The sequence below is a fragment of the Lampris incognitus genome, chromosome 9 (assembly GCF_029633865.1).
Source record: "Lampris incognitus isolate fLamInc1 chromosome 9, fLamInc1.hap2, whole genome shotgun sequence".
Lineage (NCBI taxonomy): Eukaryota > Metazoa > Chordata > Actinopteri > Lampriformes > Lampridae > Lampris > Lampris incognitus.
Window position 1 is genome coordinate 21,492,661 of NC_079219.1, and position 19,830 is coordinate 21,512,490.

The 19,830-nt window shown below is 43.1% G+C and overlaps 1 protein-coding gene across 2 annotated transcripts in view; it reads left to right on the forward strand.

Moving 5' to 3' along the window:
* The window catches only part of LOC130117579 (atrial natriuretic peptide receptor 1-like), a 145,266-nt gene that overhangs the window by 31,444 nt on the left and 93,992 nt on the right, over positions 1-19,830 (forward strand). For both annotated transcript variants that reach the window (XR_008810695.1, XM_056285696.1), the window contains exon 3: positions 15,114-15,301. Coding sequence is in view for 1 of the 2 variants with exons in the window: in XM_056285696.1 (XP_056141671.1) it covers positions 15,114-15,301 (188 nt within the window). In the remaining variant the exon portion in view is untranslated. The remainder of the gene's footprint in view (positions 1-15,113; positions 15,302-19,830) is intronic.

Genomic DNA, 19,830 nt, shown 5'->3' on the forward strand with positions numbered 1-19,830 from the left:
GTTTGGAGACAGTGGCACTGATGAAAAGACAGGAGGTGGAGCTGGAGGTGGCAGAGTTGAAGATGCTAAGATTTTCATTGGGAGCGACGAAGAAGGACAGGATTAGGAACGAGTATATTAGAGGGACCACTCAGGTTGGACGGTTTGGAGACAAAGCAAGAGAGGCAAGATTGAGATGGCTTGGACATGTGTGGAGGAGAGATGCTGGGTATATTGGGAGAAGGATGCTGAATATGGAGCTGCCAGGCAAGAGGAAAAGAGGAAGGCCAAAGAGGAGGTTTATGTATGAAGAGATGGAAGCGGATGATCTGCTGTGGCAACCCCTAACGGGAGCAGCCAAAACTAGTAGTAGTAGGATAGTATAAAACACCGAAAGCATAAAGAAAACCAGGAATCCAGAGTACTGGCATCAGTCTTTTAGCTAGTGAGATATGTGACAGATTATGTTTGAAATTTGTTACCAATACTTTAGTGAATATTAATGAAAACTATTTACCACTGGACAGGCCAGACACTTCACACACCATACACAGCCGTCAATGTTCATACACCTAAAAAAATCACCTATGCATATTATTTATTGCATGCACTTTGTCAAAAATGAAAAACATACAAAATAAAATTGGTAATGAAATGTTATCTCTAAAATGTAAAGTATATAGCCTACCCAATGCCAATTGCCATTTCAGTTTACCTTCATAGTGTATCTTGAGAAATAAAATTAAAAAATTTTCTAAATACTTGTTTATGTTTTGAAACGGTAAAACTTTTGGAATGACACTGTGATTAATGTTTTCCAGAGAAAGGGTCATCCTTGTCTTGGTCCCCCTTGTATCATTCTCCCCTCAAGTTTGGCTTCACTCCCAATTACCTCCTTTAATTCTCTTTCCCTAAGTAATGTTCCTGTGTTTACTCTATAGTTTGTAATAAGGTACCCACTACTTAAAGCTTCAGTATCCCCACATCATCTAAAATAACTCTTTTCCATTTATTATATATGCATTACACCCCCAAAACTTTTTGATATGTGATTGTAGCCATTCTGTGTTAGAATTAAAATTATAATCATAATATTCTTCTCAACAATGTGATATTGACATGTCTTTCTGAAACAGCATGGCTGTACCCAAATTGTAATAGAGAAGTGTAAAAAGTTAGTGGTTTCTTAATTTAAAGTGCGCAATGTATTTCTGTTTCCTGTCTGTAAAAATTTCGCTTTCTCAAGGACAAGGGGATGCATGCTAATGTGAGAAAGTTGGCAGAGGAATCTAGTGAAAGTAGAAAGAGAAAATCTTGTCATAGATTGAATTTAGCATTATGTGGAATTACAATATTAGGATAGAATGAACACTGTAGGAGAGAATAGAATTCCAATTAGAGTTTTCGGCATAACACTTCAATAAAAATGTGTGATTCGTTGCTGTCTTAATGGTTTGTAGACAGAATTGCCTTATCCACCTGATGGAAAAGCTCCTAACTCGCATTAATTCCTCGAGGGTTTGGTTAAAAACTAGTTTGAATTGTGAAAACTTAGCTTTTGAGAAGCCCCCCTGAGAGAGGCCCATCTTAATGGTATTTAATAGCTACAATATCGGATAGCTGCACTTGGATCAGCTCGAGGTCATAGCTCTCTGTGTGAAGGACATATTAGCCCGTCTATCTGAGCTTACAATCCCTAGATTTTAAGATCCTCATCTCTGAGGGGAACCTGCTCTGCTTTCGGTACCTAGCAGAGCTTCTGTTTCGGCCTGACCCTCCATGCACAGCAAGATGAAACGGAGAACAGGAAAGGTTTAAGGGAAGTAAATCCGCAGGAAGATAATTACTATTTCCTCTCACACGCTTTCCCCCCTGCTGTTAGCCTCCGCCCATCCCTCATGTGCTCTACTCACGAGTCTAACCGGATGGGGGCTGGAAGTGGGGTTAGAAGTGGGGGGTGTTGTTTGAAGTACCCCACAAAAACAAAAGCTTCACTTAACGCCAAGTTCATTAGAACAACCAACAAAGAGTCAAGGAATGAAACAGGATCATTAAGAAAAAATGTGCGATGCATAGTTGAGGTACTCAGAAGTACTCATTTGCCATGGTAAATAGGGGATTGGTAGCCTGTTGTGGGTTTAAGATCAGTTTACGTAAGATATCATGTGCGCTGAATAAAAAGGTCCGCTTTTTAGGAAAAAAAGACCCACATCCTTTGGTAGGCAGCTGCTGTCCCATACTCAGCCTGCTGAGCTTTACAGGTCTATCACGCACCATTAGGCACGAGTAAACTAATCCCACTCCACTAGATTGGAGTACTAAACTGGTAGTCTGCCCTACCCCTTACACACACACACACACACATACACACACACAAACTAACTCGCACAGAAACAAGCAGATAGACATACAAGCACACTCACATGAAGAAACAAACACCAAAGTGGAGCACTGGTTGTACTGGGAGGCTTTTTCCCAGTACAACCGGTGTGACGGTGTGAAACCGTAAGTGATCAGCTGAGCACTGCTGTAAAAGAGCGAATAAGTTTTGCCGACTTTCCCCGGATATAGTAGGTTAAAAGCTGATATGTCACAGAGATGAAAGAGAGAGCTGAAAATGGATGGGTATCTACCTCTGCTTCTGCGCTGCCTCAGCCGTATTAAACAAAACCCAAAGACAGCACTGGGGTTAAGGCTCTGCTTTGATTTGAAATGATAAAAGGAACAGTTTGATGAGAAGTGCTTTCATCCGAAGCACATTGGATTGGCTCAGGAAGTGAGCAGGGGTTAGGGGTCAGGTGATTGTGTGTAAGGTACTGCTGTGGTGGTGGGATGTTTGTGTGTTTCAGGAGGTCGCGTCTGTGCCATGGCCTCCTGTTATGTTGAAGTAGAGTTGGGCAGCTGGAGCCGAAGTATTTTGGCTGTTTCTACACTGTCTGTGGTTTAAATATCCATACTGGCTGGGACAGATTGGGCAGGGAGAGTCAATAGGTGCATTTACACACACACTAATACACCGGTCTTACCCCAATTATGGTGATATTGCAATTATTGACATGGTCAAGTGAAAACCTTTATCTGTAATTTGTAATTTGTGATATTGGGCTGTACAAATAAAATTGAATTGAATCTGATTTCCAAAATGGGGAAAGTTCTTAATTGACATATTTATTCACCATGCGATTAAGAGTTTTGCCCAATCTTTCGACCCTTTAATGCGTGTGGACATCTCACTCTGATTTCTTTCAGTTTTTTGAATCCGCATGTCAAGGCAAAGTCGTGCTTCCTGGATGAAAACAAACATGGCTTCCATGGCCAATACCAGCCATATGCTTGGGGTGAACAGCTCTCATTTAAATTAATGGGCTGCCATTTTCGATCTGTCATCTAGAGTTTAATACATGAGAGCATAACACATGCATAGACTTCTTCAGCTGCCAGGGTGCTGAAGAAGTCTACGGCGTTTCTTTGGAGCATACGGCAATTATCCAGAGCATTGTGTGAACATGACTGTTATAGTAATCGCAATACCAATAGCCATGTGTACGCAATAATCGAAATACTGGCATAAACTGATATCTCCTAATAATTTGATTTGTTTTACATGTAAACATACTCACTAAGTGTTGCTCTGCCCTATAAGAGTCCTTCAGTAAGACACTTAACCTCCAATTACTCTATTAAAACTTTACTAGGCTATGTCTACACTAATCTGCTGATATTGGAAAATGCTGCTCTCATGTTGAAAGTGGATCGAGAGTTTTTTGTTTGTTTTTTGTCCATGCTAGTGTTTGCAGATCGTTTTTAAAAAAGTTTGCTGTCGACATTGAAATGCCAAAACAATAGAAAAACTCTTATGTCTCTTCTGTTGGGCATGCACAAGCCACTTGAGCTGGCAGCTTTATCTGAGATGGCATGTCAGTCATACGTCAGTGTTTACGAAAAGCTCGGTTTCCACAGTACTGCTTGAGACTGGCCTTTTCAAAGTCACCCCAGTTTGGAGAGCGTTTTGGAAAGATACACTTTGAATGTCAAAAATGCCAGCTCAGTATGGATGGAAGGCCAAAATGGAGAAAAAAATATCCATCCACTATCCAAACCGGTTATCCTGCTCTCAGGGTCGCAGGGATGCTGAAGCCCATCCCAGCAGTCATTGGGTGGCAGGCAGGGAGACACCCTGGACAGGCCGCCAGGTCATCATATGCATTTTCAAATTTATCCATGTTAGTGTGGACATTGCATTGTGTTACAGTAGTAGGCTGGGGTGACACTGGGAAGTTCCCATTGACCAACGGGAGAAAACAGTGGCTGTAGTGGGATAGTGGGATGTAGTGGCCAACAGTAATGGACTGTTGGTATATTGGGTAACTCCCAGTATCCAGCAGTGGGAGAATTTAATTACACTGGTGTGAATTATGAAGCTATAAATGGGAAGAAAGTAGTTCAGTGTCAATGTTTGATATTGAAATGAGAGTTGGAGAAATGACAGCCAGGAAAAAAACAAAAACAATGATAAAAGGTGAGAAGTATCAGTGGCAGAGGAGGATGTGGAGGATGTGGAGTGTTTCTTGAGCAGATGAGTTTTCAGTTCGGCAAGTACGTGACTCCGCGGCTCCTCTCCTCCAGACCTCTGTGGCGGTCAGAGATTTCTGAGCGGTGTATAGGAAGACTGCTTTTAGCCCTCAGTGGCCTGTTGCTGTGCTTTCACAGCCCACTTCCTGCGCAGAGGTTATTAAACGCTGAAACAATAGAGGCAGCAGGACAGGAACTGCAGGCTGGAGGAATGTCATCACACCCCTAGAGACTTCCTGTGGCACTCAGCCTCCCAGATATGGAGGGTGAAATGATACTGTAATATTAAAACGAACAAAACAACATCAACACAAAGATTAAGCATCATTTATAAAGCGCTTCCAGGACTATTATAAAGAGCTACCCAGCCAATAAATATCTTATGAATGGTTTGTGTTGGTAGTGAAAAAAGAATAAAAACATAAAATTAATAATGAGAAGGAAATCCTTGCAGCTTCAATTTGGTTATTTCTTCAAAATGGCATATACAACACACACAAAAAAAACAAACAAAGCAGCAAACCAGTGGTCTTTACAGTTTTCTCAACTGATTTGACAAATTTCTCCTAAATAAGATTCATGCTCTTAAAACAGCACAGCCATTTAAACAGACCCATTTTGCAAAGCAGACCAAATGCATTGCAAAATGGTAGGCTACTTTGTTTTCACACAAAGTTCTGTAAAAACTATTAAGTGGGTGAGATGTTTTCTTTTACTGTAAGCAAAATATCTGTTCATAACATTTTGGAAATATACAATTATTTCAGTTTTGGTACATTTGACATGGTTGTTGTATGTGACCAGCACAGAATGTTGTAACAAATTAATCAATTCATCCGTCACATTTCTGTAAGGCCAGATTGCTTCATCAACATCGCATTGTATATTTTTTCTTGCCATGCATCAAGAAAAAAGCAAACCAACACAGCGGAAACCCTGCATCCATCCTTAGTATGCAATTTACCTCTATGTCTCCACAGGCCTCATCCATTACCTGGAGAAGCATCATGTGGGTTTAAAGCAGATTGTTGAATCTGAACCCCTCTTTCATCTTTTAGGTAAATTGTTATTGCAGCGAGCAGGGTGGGGTTGTGTTAAACTGACACTGCTGAGTAGGACCTGCCGTTGCCTGTGATGTGAAATTTACGTAATAGACATTGAACACTTTCAGTTAATGTCTAAGAAATACATCGCTGACTTGGTTTTGTAGACAAGGTAGCGTAGCACCACTCATATTACATGACAATGGCTGTGCGCACTGTAGATCGGGTATCACTTGACTTCATGTCAAAGATGCAGCCCTCTTTTAATTCATGTGATGCAATGACAATAATTATAATAATAACTGCTGATATCGTATTCAACTTTTTTTTTTTCATCCATCCATCCATCCATTATCAAAACCGCTTATCCTGCCTTAGGGCCACTTTGTGAAATGAACCCACTCCTTTGAGCATTTTTGCCCATCAACCATGATGGCTAGTAAACAAAATAGCCTAAACTAGGTGTGCTGTGTGGGCATATTCATAAGACATCATCACCTGTTGCAATGCATCCACAAAAGTGATGATTAATAAACCTTCCACTTGTTATTTTGCGTACAGCAGATGCAGAGCTCATTAAATCCGCTTATTTTGTCAAAATGTGACCAATGGAAGCCAACTTATACACCTTCCATCAAATGGAGGAAAAGAAACTGGTGGGATTTGAACACTGTCACAAAATGGGTTGGCGTTGAAACCACTTGTGTACCAGTGATGAATGGTGGAATCAGATGTGGTCTCAAATGGCCGCACACTGCATCCCTTCTGGTCCCTTCCAGGCCTTGTTCTTCTTGGGGACGGTGACACTGAGGGTTCAAAAAATGGAGGAGTCTTGCTGTGTTGTATGAACCCAATGCAACATTGTTGGCCACCGCATTCATTTAGATTTCAGCACAGATGATGATGTTGCTTCCACACTGACTTGGGAAACTGACCATGGCACACTAACAAATATATTCCTTCCTCTCCTTTTTTGGTGAGATTGAAGCCAGTTTATTCATTTGACAAATATATTCCTTCCTCTCTGGCATATCGGTCTATTTTTTAATTGGTTAGGCTGCCATCTAACTCCACAATCTTCTCAAAAAACAAATATCATGGTTGATTATGGAATTGTAGCACATCATTACAGTAAGGACAGTGATTTTATAGCAAACTGAATGTGAATACAAATCAATATTGAACAAACTGAAATTGCATTTGCCTCTCAAAGGGCACCCTGTACACATTTCATATGGATCACAGCATGATTAGATGGAAAGCTACCTATTTTTTGTAATTCCTTACTGCACTTTACAGTGTCAATGTGTAGTACAAAATCATTACCACTTCTGACGCTTTTGGTATGAGACATGCTTTCAGGTCCCACCCAAACAAATCTCATGCCAGGACTGTTATTTGTTAAAAAAACAAAAAACAAAAAAACTGCAGAATGTAAATGATTTTTTTTACTAATGCATGCCTAGAAGAGATTGAGTCATATTATATCATTCGGTATAGAAAGACTGGATTGGTTATATATGGTGCAGCACTGCTCCTGTGTTGTTCATGTCCTGTCTTGCCACTTTTAAAACTTGGCTACAAAGAGGCGTTATGTGAAGAATCAAAGGGGGCAAATAAAGATGCTCAAGTAATTGACGTAGTTTAGAGGTATAAATAAGTACCAACACCCTTTATTAATCTATTTTGGTGAGTTATCCTGGGTAATAGATATGTTATCTATTAACCTATTTTGGCCATTTAATTTTCAGACTTAGACAATCATACAACACCAGGCAGTTCGTCTGAAAATTAAGCGACAACTTAGGTGATCGTAGTTAGCTGTGCTGGAGTACTTACTGACGAGAAAGTAGAGAGACAGGCAGAGAAAGTGAGATGAGGCCTCATGAAGAGAAGGAAAGAAAGGGAGATGAGAGAGAGAAAAGGACCAAGAGGAGTGAGATGGAGAAAGAGAGGAGTCAGCAGAGAAGTGAGATCATTTGATGTAGCATATTCTATGTACTAATAGCTATGAGCTTTGGTTCAAATTAGTTAAGGTAATCTTAGTAGCCTAACAAATGACGTACAGGCATGCACACACATGCAAAATTAAAACTCTCATTGCAGTCTGCTGAGCAAAGTTAGCAACGCTGAATGCACTGTCTAGTATGAACTGACTCATGATAACCCTCATGACCACTGTGTGGAAATGAATGTGTATTCATTTACTATACAGTATGCAATGTTCACAGCACACATGTTGTCTCTCTGTAATGTTCAAATGACTGATGCCAGCACAGCGTAGATCTGCTCACATGAAGCTGAACTCTCCGTGCAGCCGCTTTCAGGTTTAAGACTATAATTGATGATACGATCAACTCATTTAAGACCTTCCTTTTTTAATCTCTTCCTCTCTCCTCTCATCTTCTCCTCTCCTATCTTCTCCTCCCTCATAGCATCTTTCCCTCCCCTCTCCTCTTCCTCCCCCCGCTACTCTATCTCCTCTCGCTCTTACTTTACCCGCACCTTTCCTCAAATTGCTCCATTGTTTGCTCCAGCACTAAGGCTTTCATGGGTGATTCCTTTTATATATGTATAAAACACGCTGATTGCGCAACAACAATTCCGCCATTACTGTGCGCATTATCAACCCAGCTGACAGTAATTTGGTGGTAATTGAGCACATGTCCTGTGATTGCGACAAGATGGGAGTGTGAAATGATATTTGAATGTAATGAGTTTTGTGTGTAGTGTTTGGGGAAAATAGGTACATGTAGTTTTTTGGCTTGTGTGACATGAATGAAAATTTAAAATTTGTTTTGCAAAATTAAAAGGGTTCAGGTGATTGTTGATTTTTTTGCAGCACATGAACTTTGGAAAAGTGTCAAATCAGTTGGGAAAACTAACTCAGCACACAAAAGATGACCCTCGTCAATCAGCATCCAGCTGGGAGCAGTTGTCCAAGTGGCACCATTTGGGTTTATATTATTATGTACTGCAGTTTTATGTCTCTCACCCTTTGCCTTCGTTGCTGTTAATGAGCCTTTTCAATCTCTGTCATGCTTTTGTTCCAGTGAAACCAAATGTAAAGATCGGACTAGTGTTTACTTTTAATACAAAAAGCCGAGTTAAAGGGAAATTACACTGATGCTTTTTTGAATATGCAATCGGTACTGATGACTAATGAAGTCGATTGAGCCAATATTGACGGTGAAATCAGTGTTTTCCTGTTCACAGTCTTTCCTACAGTGCCCACATTTACCAGAAGGCATTGTAAGACATGTAAGCATCTGTATTGTTGTCCATAAAATCCTCTTCGCTAATGTTTTAAGACATCATCTCCACCATTGGAAATGTAGCTTAGCCAAGGGAATGAGGATGTGTTCCTTGAGCAGCATGTTTAGAGTAGATTAGAGAATCAGAAACCCTGCTAGGGTCTATGTAGTTCTTCCAGCCACCAAATGATATCACAATACATCACTTGGAGGCCAGAAAAAAACTGTTTCACTGCTACTCCACAGATGTAGAAATGATCAGGAACAACTGCAGGCATTTTTCCTATGCTGTCCCTGTTGCAGACAGACAGAGATAAGGTTGAAAATCGGTGAATTATATCTTTAAGCCTGGTAGTGATCTGCCATCCGCTGATAGTATGGTTGTCTTGTCATCCTATCCAGGGCGGCACGGTGGCCTAGTGGTTAGCATTGTTGCCTCATGGCAAAAAGGTCCTGGGTTCGAACCTCAGGCCGTCCCAGGTCCTTTCTGTGTGGAGTTTGCATGTTCTCCCCATGTCTGTGTGGGTTTTGTCCGGGTGCTCCGGTTTCCTCCCACCATCAAAATACATGCATGTTAGGGTTAATACTCCTGCCTGTACCCCTGACCAAGGCAATAGGAAAAATAACTGAAGTTGATTCCCAGGCGCTGCACCACAGCTGCCCACTGCTCCTATACAATAGGATGGGTTGAATGCAGAAGACAAATTTCATTGTAACTGAGCAACTGTACAATGACATAAATAAAGTGGTTTTCTTCTTCTAAATGATATCAGCACTAGTGTATCCTTAATACAAGTGTATAGTTTTAAAGATGCAGAATGCTCTTGCCCAGTGGTTTTCATCATGTGTCATGGAAGTTCATATGTATACTGGTTTTCATACCAAGTGAACACTACGCTGTCTGATTTCACTCATTAACACACATTCAACCTGACGGGGGGGGGGGGGGGGGGACAGTTAGTGACATCGGCTGGTGTAGAGTTGGGTTGGTATGTAAACCTTCATACACATCTCCATAGTACATAATGGAGCACCGCTGGGCAAGCCTTGCTGTGCCTTTCACTACCTCCTTTTTCTCTCTGCTGCCCCCCACTCACACACACACACTGCCCCCCTCCACCAACCCTCCCAACTTTTGGTATCAGGGGCCCAAGCAGCAAGCGATCAGTCATAGTGAAAAGTCACAAGTTTTATCCACACGGTTGTTGTTGTGTGTTGTGGATTTTTCTTATCCTTTTAATGAGCCCTTGCCCCAGCAACCTCTGGGAAGAATAATCATCGGACAAATAGTGGAGCAAACAGAGAATCTTTAATGCATCTGCAGATGGAGAGTCATATAGTCACAGAAGTCAGTCTGTGAGGATATGCTCTAACTTGAGTTGGAGGTAGTGGTTTTTTTATAGAGCAGTCCGTCGCGTCATACCCTATGTTCCTTGCATTAACCAAGGTGTTATCTTACAAAGGAATGCAGGAAAACATCTACGTTAATCATGTCCTGTGTCCGGTGTGTGTCTGTGGGTCCGTTGCACCTGTCTTCGCTGCACCGGGCAGTTCCTGGGATGCGGCAACAGGGAGGCAAGCATGATAACAGTTGGTATGTGGCCCCATCGGAGGCAAGCATGATAACAGTTGGTATGTGTGTCTGCAGTGAGTGAGAAGTTTCATACACACAGAGAAGTGGAAAACTACAGAGTACATACAGAGTGCATATGGAGTACATTTTGTACTCCACAATTCCCCCCTTTTGTTCATTATTGAACAATGAGAGCAATAGGTGACATGGAAATAGTGGAAACCAGCACACATATCACGCGCACACAATAATAAAAAGTAACACGTAACTTAAGAAATAATACAAATCGGCACACATAACATGCATATACAGAAATGATAAACAGACATGAGAACAACTGGAAACGAAAGGTTTAACCAGTGCTCGTCATAAAGTATCATTCAAACGGGGGAGTCGCTGTCATTGGAGGAAGTGTAGGAGGATTCAGAACCGGAGTCCTTGTGGGGGGGCGGGGAAGAGGGGAACAGCAGTGGTGGAGAGGAGGGAGATAAAACAAGGTCCCCGTCCTATTGGGCAAGGAGGTGATAATACACGAGCTGAGTAGCAATGAGGCTGCGTATCACACGCCAAACTATGGGCATGATGCAGCAGGTGAGGAGTAGCAGGACACCCAGGAAAAGTGATGCTGCTATGACTCGGCGAGTAAAAGACATCAGGACCCATTATCTGCATCAGCATCTCCGACATGAACTGCACCGGATCTTTACCGGCCGCTCCACCTTCAGGAATGTTCAGTACATGGAGATTGGCCCTCTGAGATCGGTTCTCGAGGTTGTCGATTCGGTCCTGCAGAGACAGGTTTTGGGTTCGGAGCATTTTGATGGTGGACTCAGCTGCAGTTAAACGTTCAAAGTTGTCACTGGTTACAGACTCCACAGAGGCAAGGCGATTTCGGACTCTCAAAGCCAAACCCAAACCTATGGTCTCCAGAGCTAGGAAGCTGGTGCTAGTCTCATCTAGACAACCAGAGGGTCTTCATGTTGGAGGATTGGCTGGGCCAGGAGCAGACCACCCTCACCTCATCTCTCACCCGGAAGCTGACCGGGACACCTTGGAGACCACCCTCACACAGACACAGCTCCTACAGCTGCGCTATGTGGCGGGTTGCTCTTTGTTCTGTCCAGCCGGGAGGTTGTCTTCCCGTGGAGCATACCCCGGGCCCCTGGACCCAGTACCACGGGAGTGGGGGTGTTACCCAGCTCGTCTGGAGGAGGGGTAGGAGCAGGTGGTGACAATATCTGGAGGGAAAAACTTTCAGAGAGAAACTGCACAACACTGAAAACACTGTCATTCTAGGATTCTGAAGATTCGTAGTCAACTTGATTCAGTGTTCTTCAGATACTTCCGCTATGATCTAAATTCGTGTCCGTTTGTTTCTTATGAAGTAAAAAATCAAAGAAAACTGTACAGAAGAAGGCTCACAACCATTCTAAATTTCAATTCCTCAAAATCAAAGAAAACTTTACAGAAGAAGGCTCACAACCATTCTACATTTCAATTCCTCATTCCCACTACCCCTCTTATTACACAAGAACAGAACACATTGTCTCAACCCATTTAACCATGAAGAACAAAAATGAAATTATGATATGATCAGTTTGTATGTTAGTTGTTAGTAAACCACAAACCATTTCAAGCAGTGAAATGAATCTGACTTTCATTTCATCCAAGCTGTTTACAAATGTTCTGAAGTCTGTAATGTTGTACTTATCTGAAATAAATTCTCTTTAAAACTAAAACAGATGAGGGATGATAAAGATAGTTGTCTCAGATCCTGAACGTCCAAATAAAACCTAAATTAATAAAATCATAAGGTATCTTGTAAATCATTGAAACAATGAGCTGTTTGAAGACAAGAAACAAATGCCCCCCACCTTAACCAAATGAAACAACAAGAAGCCCCTTTCAAGGCCCCAAAAAGAGGGAGGGGGTTTCAAAGGAAAGAAATGCTCAATTAACAATACAAAGAAATTGATGTACCCAGCCAAAACCAAATAAATCAAACCAAAAATGAGTCTTATGAGGAGGCTCAAACTCATGGTAAAAAATAACATAAACATAGCCATAGCATAGACATTTAAAACACATGACTCAGTAGGTTTCATTCATATTCAAATAAAATGTAATTGTCCTCCACACAAGAAATTGTCAAAGAAATGAATACCCTCTTTAAAAAAAAAAAAACAACATCCTAAAATTCACACCTTAGTGTTGAAAAACAAAAACAAGTTCAATTTAACACAGAGGAAAGTCAACATAAAAACAAATGAACGAATGGGTGTCTTCTAATGGAAAGAAAAACAACAACAGCTTAAAACAACATAACTGTGGTTTACACTGTCCCTGTTACTCTCAAGGCAACCCCCCATTCCCCCAAGGTGTGAAGTGGGTAGGCAGTTGGTTCCCACCAGTTATTCTTTAAAAAAAAAAAATCCCAGTAACAGAAAGAAAAACAGAATAGGTAAAATTACAAATATTGCAACTGTGGTGTTGGAAATAACAGAGTTCTGCTTAACAGTTCAGAAAATGAAACAGGGACAGGAAATCCTTCGGTTTTGGGGAATCCTAAAAGAAGTGAGGACAGGATCAACTTAAAGTGAAAAATACACCACAAAAACTTTTTCAATGCAAAAAAAAAAAAAAAAAAAACCGAATGGATATATCCCATTTTATATGAGGTACCTCAAAAAGAAAAGAAATAGATGTCTTGAAAGGATTTGAATAATCAATGCTTCAGGTCGGTGACTTTCTAAAGCCAGTTGCCAATCAAACAGGAACAAAGCCGGGTTGGGTCTGGTAAGGATGCTAAACGAGGTGGTCTCTGAAAAACCCCTCTCACACCCCAATTGTCAGGAAAACAAAAGGTTTGGAAAAGCCAAAACAAAACCTCCCCCAGCTTTTATATCCCCTTTTAAGCCACTCTCAAGGACTTGCAACTTCTAAACAACACAAAATGGCCAGAGGGACAAACACCATGGAACAAACTATGAACACACACACAGACAAGTCATGTCAAACACAAAAGCCAGTCAGGGTCAGTCAAGGTGCGGTTTGGTACCAATGGTTTCGTGTCATAGTCCTCTGTAGCTTTTCTCTTTCCCTACTTTCACACTCTTTCTCCCACATTTCCAAAATTCTTTCTTGCTCTGCCACATACTCTAACCATTTTGTAAGAATCTTTTTCCTTTCTAAGACCTTCGCTTTTCCCTTTTCCATGGACTGTCGGACTTCCGTTAGTTTATTCTTGCTCAAAGTTCCTTCAACAGGAACCTCATGACCCTGTATCCAATCTAAAACATGTTTTACCGAGTCTTCACCATATTTCCTTATCATTATCTGGTAAATCGCACCCTCCATATCTATCGGGGGCAGTTTAATGCCCTTGTTTCCTTTTTTTTTCTTTTTTTTCTTTTTTTTTTTTCTTCACTTAATCCTACCAGGTAACCACTCTTATTAGTGCGAGACCGAGGATTTTTGCGCGTCGTCACTTGATCCTACCAGGTAACCACTTCAATAAGTGCGAGACCGAGGGTGAACAACCGCTTATTATCGCGCTGGTTCACTGATCCTACCAGGTAACCACTTTAATAAGTGCGAGACCGAGGGTAAACAGCCGCATTATTATCGCGCTGGTTCACTGATCCTACCATGTGACCACTTTAATAAGTGCGAAACCGAGGGTAAACAGCCGCGTTTCATTGCGCTGGTTCACTGATCCTACCAGGTAACCACTTCAATAAGTGCGAGACCAAGGGTAAACAGCCGCTTATCGTTGCGCTGGTTCACTGATCCTACCAGGTAACCACTTTAATAAGTGCGAAACCGAGGGTAAACAGCCGCATTATTGTCAGTGCACGACCTCATACGCGTTTTAAATTATCATTTTATCCTTTAAAGAATTCTGCTTACCCGTGCGATGAATCTCCCAGGGTTTTGCTGAGGAATCTCAGCGACACCGACCAAACGGACCACCCGCCTCTCCCTTTCTTCTTCTCAAACCTGCTGAGGTTATTGGGAGATCGGTGACTATGTCCTCGTCCCGAGATGATCAGTCAGCCGGTTGTCCGTTTGGCGAGCGACGTGAGATCCCACTTCTGACACCAAATTGTTGTGGATTTTTCTTATCCTTTTAATGAGCCCTTGCCCCAGCAACCTCTATAATCATCGGACAAATAGTGGAGCAAACAGAGAATCTTTAATGCATCTACAGATGGAGAGTCATATAGTCACAGAAGTCAGTCTGTGAGGATATGCTCTAACTTGAGTTGGAGGTAGTGGTTTTTTTATAGAGCAGTCCGTCGCGTCATACCCTATGTTCCTTGCATTAACCAAGGTGTTATCTTACAAAGGAATGCAGGAAAACATCTACGTTAATCATGTCCTGTGTCCGGTGTGTGTCTGTGGGTCCGTTGCACCTGTCTTCGCTGCACCGGGCAGTTCCTGGGATGCGGCAACAGGGAGGCAAGCATGATAACAGTTGGTATGTGTGTCTGCAGTGAGTGAGAAGTTTCATACACACAGAGAAGTGGAAAACTACAGAGTACATACGGAGTGCATATGGAGTACATTTTGTACTCCACATGTGTTCATGAACATACAAATTACAAAACAGAAATTTGATAATGACAGAACTTGCTAAAATGCCCTTATAACAACAGTGTGAAATGTCTCTGTCATGTCTCTCCTCTCCAGTGGTCTTTATCTGTTGTTCCCCGGACGTCTTCCGACAGCTGATGGTTCAGTTCAGGCGGGAGGGACTTCCTCGGGAGGACTATGTCTTCTTCTACATCGATGTGTTTGGAGACAGCCTCAACTCTAACCACAGGCAGCCCTGGGCCCGGGGCGACCAGGATGATCCCGATGCTAAGGAGGCCTTCCAGGTAACTGAAGAGCTAATTTTTAAGTCTCAAAATCCAAGTTAGAAGAAAAATAAATCAGAATTTTATCATGAAATTCATCTTTAATATACTGGTTTCAGTGTTGCAGAGCAATATGGAAAATATTACAATGTTACAACTTCATTTAGCAGACGCTTTTATCCAAAGTGACGTACATCTGAAAGTTAATGCAACACAAGCAAGGATCTAGTCAGGGGACAACAACACAAGTCAGTGCCAAAAAACTAGGTACAAGTTTGACAGGACATAGGTGTCAACAGGCAGTGCACAAAGGCAATGCATAGGGTGCATAGAAGCGATTTTTTTCTTTTTTTTTTTGTATCTTATTAATACCATCAGGTATGGAGGTGTTCATGAAAGAGCTGGGTCTTTAGCTTCATTTTAAAGATGGAAAGGGACTCAGCGGCTCGAATGGAGTTTGGTAACTCGTTCCACCTACAGAAGAGAAGAGTCTGGCTAGTGACTTAGGGCCCCGTTCCAGGCGCCTTTCATTGGCAGTAGCGTATTATCACAATAATCATAGAGGATTTTGCATGTTATCAAAATATTTATCATGATATCTGCTTACATATGCAAAAAAGACCATGTTTAAAGGTATCCAACAGAGTTTTCCTCATAAGCACCTCCTTTTTGTTTATGTTCAAAGTTTGTCACAAAAACACATTGTATGTGTCCTTGAAGCCCACCAAACATGTTACATGCATTTCTGACCTCATAAAACATTTGTAAAGCCTTTTTTCGAATATTCTGAAAGTGGCATTGTTTATATATTGGCTTGCAATCTACCTCTTCTTTTTTTATTGGTGAATGTGGCGCATTATGGCCATCAACTCTCAGATTGCATAAAACTAACAAGCCTAAAACATTATTCAGCTATTCTTACACCTACACAGAAACATGTAATACATCATCCCTGTGCTAGTGGCGTGCATGTCTGTACTTGTGCACGTGCTGGAGGAAGATGTGACATAAACAATGCGAGGACCCACTACTCTTACCAGCCACAAAAATTTCATGGGATACCATTAAGAATCCAGCTGAGGTTCATCACATTGAGCTGTTTGGTAATGCAAAGTATAATACCAAACCAAAACTAGTTTTCAAATACTTCTTCAGATATTTCAGACCATATTTTGGTGGAAAGTTTAGGTAATAGATTTTCGATACCCTTTTCTTAAAGGGGACCTATTATGCTTTCCCTTATTTTGTGTCATGTTAAAATGTTGGATGTTCACATTAAATGGCCAAAGTTTCAAATAATGATGTAAACATATGTAAACATAATCCCTGTGAGTAAAAAGCTCAAGCTTCAGACTGCTCTGAATACTAGGTTTCAATTGTTTTTTCTACTTTTGCGATGAGCTGATGTCAGCTTCCAACTTCCAGAAGTTGGCCAATCAGATGAAAGTGGGCTTTTAGGGCGTGGGGCCTTAAAGAGAAAATAGCCCAAACAGCCCGTTACAGACAGAGGATGAACTGAGGGGCTGCATGAAGGCCTCAGTTTTGTTGCTGATGGCTCTTCCCCTGCACCTTTCTGCACCATTGCACTTTATCGCCTCTTATTTCACCTGTATATAGTCAATCCTTGTGTATATATCTGAAGATTGTTGTGTTTTAGTGTTATTTTATGTTAAGTACACTGAGAAAGCTACGAAATTGGAGTCAAATTCCATGTAGTGCAAACCTACATGGCCAATAAACATGATTCTGATTCTGTTTTGTGCTGTGATGCTCAGGTTTACATAGGCCTTGCTTAGGGATTGCCCTGCAGACCCCCTGCAGCCCACCTCAATTGGCATGCACCTGGACTTCTATCCCTGCCAGTCCCTTACCACTCCTGGTATTTTGCCCTCTTCCTCTCCTGTGCCTCTTCCATCCTCTTCTCCCAAGGTACAGTGAGCTCAAGCAGGACGAGCTGCTTTGTGGCCTCAGAGACGAGGATGATGTCTGGTCTCAGTGAGGTCTGGGTGATGTGGGCTTGGATCTTCAGCTGCTTTTCCAGGCCAGCTGTCATCATCCAGTCTTGTACAGTGGGAATTAGACCAGCAGAGCGAGTAGCACTTGCGGTTTGGCTTTGGCCGTTCTCCTTCCTTGACGAACATGAATACCTTCGTAGTTGAGCAGACCTGACTGCTGTTGCTGATCCCCTTGCTGATTGCTTCCATGATAGATTTGAGGACTTCATCATGCCGCCAGTGATAGTGCCCCTCACCCAGCGCCTTGCAACAGCACCTCAGGATGGGTTTGAGGGTCCCTCTCTTGGAACACAAGGAGCAAGTTGGTGTCTCCACTTTGCCACATATGAACAGGTTGGATGGGTTCCAGATGTCCTCCCAGGTGGCCTTCTGCTCCATTTCCTGCTCCTACTTCATCCAGGCTCCTTGGTGCTTCATGGCCACTGCCTTGATGGTTCTCTCCTCCTCCATGTCAGCTCAGACCTCCTCCTGCACAAGTCTCCTCCTCTTCTTGCCGTAGGCAGGATTGTATCTGGCAGATGTTGTGCTCCCAAGCACAGCCCTGCCCTGTAAGCCTATTCCCACGAGGACCTTGTGCTGAAGCCAGGACATTGCTTGCTGTACCGCTTCAGCAGCCTTCCACTTCCTCCCGGTTCTGACAGAGATTTCTGCACTGGCCATTTTGGGGACCGTGCTCTCGGGCTTGCATCACCATAAACTCCTCTCTCACTGAGCTGAATGGGAGCTTGAGTTTGTTGCTACTCTCACACAGCGCAATGCTGCTCAGGTTGTGCGGCAAGCCCAGCCACCTCCAAAGGGAGCTGCTGACCTTCTGCTCGAAGTCCTCTGCTGCTGAGATGGGCACCTCATAGATCAGCAGGTGCCAGAGAATCCTTGGGAGGATCCCATGCCGCTAGATACAATCTTTGACTTTTCTGGGGAGACCAGATTGGTCTACTGCTCTCAGCCAGCCCTTGAGATTGGCAGGGGTAGTCCTGTTAGAGTCTGCATCCTTCAGGCTGCAGTCAAAGACCTTCCCAAGACTTTTCACTGACTTCTTGGTGATGGTCAGGATCTGCTCTTCTTCCACCTTGAAAAGGAACTTCTCCACCACCTTTCCCCTCTATGGAGCGGGATTTCTTTGGTTGAAAAACTCATGCGCACCCAAGATGTGAGTCTCTCCAGTCCCTGCAGGATCCATCTGGCCCCTGGCACTGATGTTGTCGTCACCATCAGGTCATCCATAAAGGCTCTAATGGGAGGTTGCCTTGTTCCTTGCTGAATGGGCCCCGGCACTGCCGCCTTCTCTGCTGACTTCACCAGTATGTTCATAGCCAGTGCAAAGAGGGTCACCGAGATGGGGCAATCGGTGATGACCCCTACTTTTTTTAATTATTATTTATTTCTGATTTTTCCCTTTTTCTCCCAATTTTGTGGCCAATTGATCCCCATTTTAGTTCAAACACCCACCCTCACACTGCATGCGTTCACCAACTGCATCTCTCCGGCCGGCAGTCTCGAAGGAGACGCCTCGTCACTTTCATGACAAGGCGAATCCAGGCCCAACCACTGCTTTTTCCGACACACACAGAGACGCATTCATGTGACGAACACAGGCTGACTCCACCCCCCGCCCGAAGACAGCATTGCCAATTAATGCTGCTTCATTGCGTCCGGCCATAGTCGGATCTGACGAGACCGGGGCGCGAACCCCGGTCCCCAGTGGGCAACTGTATCGACACAAAGCCGATGCTTATACCACTACACCACCGCGGACCCCCATGACCCCTACTTTTAGCTGGTGCCAATCGGATGTCACTGGGCCAGAGAAGACTCTTGCTGTACGTACTGTGGTGCTTGCTCTAGCACTTGCTGTAGTAGTCCAGGATAGGGTCTTTCACCTTGAAGGGGACATGATGTTTCTCCAGTGCTACCTCAACCAGCTTGTGGGGTATTGAGCCATAGGCATTGGCAAGATCCAGCCACAACATAGTCAGGTCCCCTCTGTCCTCTCTTGCCTCCCTGATGAGCTGGATCACCACGCCTGTGTGCTCCAGACAACCAGGGACACCCGGGATACCTCCCTTATGCACGGCGGTGTCTATGTATCCGTTGCTCAGCAGGAAGTTGAGGAGTCACTTGGCTACAACACTGAGCCAGATGATCCGGACCTGGTCAATGCTCTCAGCTCCTTCCTCCTTGGGTCTCCATACCCTTTCAGCATGCCTCCATTAGTGGGCGATCTTTCTCCTCCTCCAGACAACTTTCAAGGCCCTCCAAACTAGTGGAGCAACTTTGGTCAGATCTTATACACCTTGTAGAGAACTCCGCTTGGACCTGGTGCTGAGCTTTCCCCCGCCCTCCTTACAACTCCTTCCACTTCGCTCAGGCAGGGTTCCTGAAGGTTGAATTCTGTTGTTGGGTCTGTTGGTATTATTAGTCTGCTGCACAGGCCCAGGGCTTGGTCTTTCGCAGTGTTTCTGTATGTGAAAACTGGTTGTTGGTTTCAGTCATTAGGCACTGTATTGTACTGTATTGTTTATAAGGGGTGGGGAT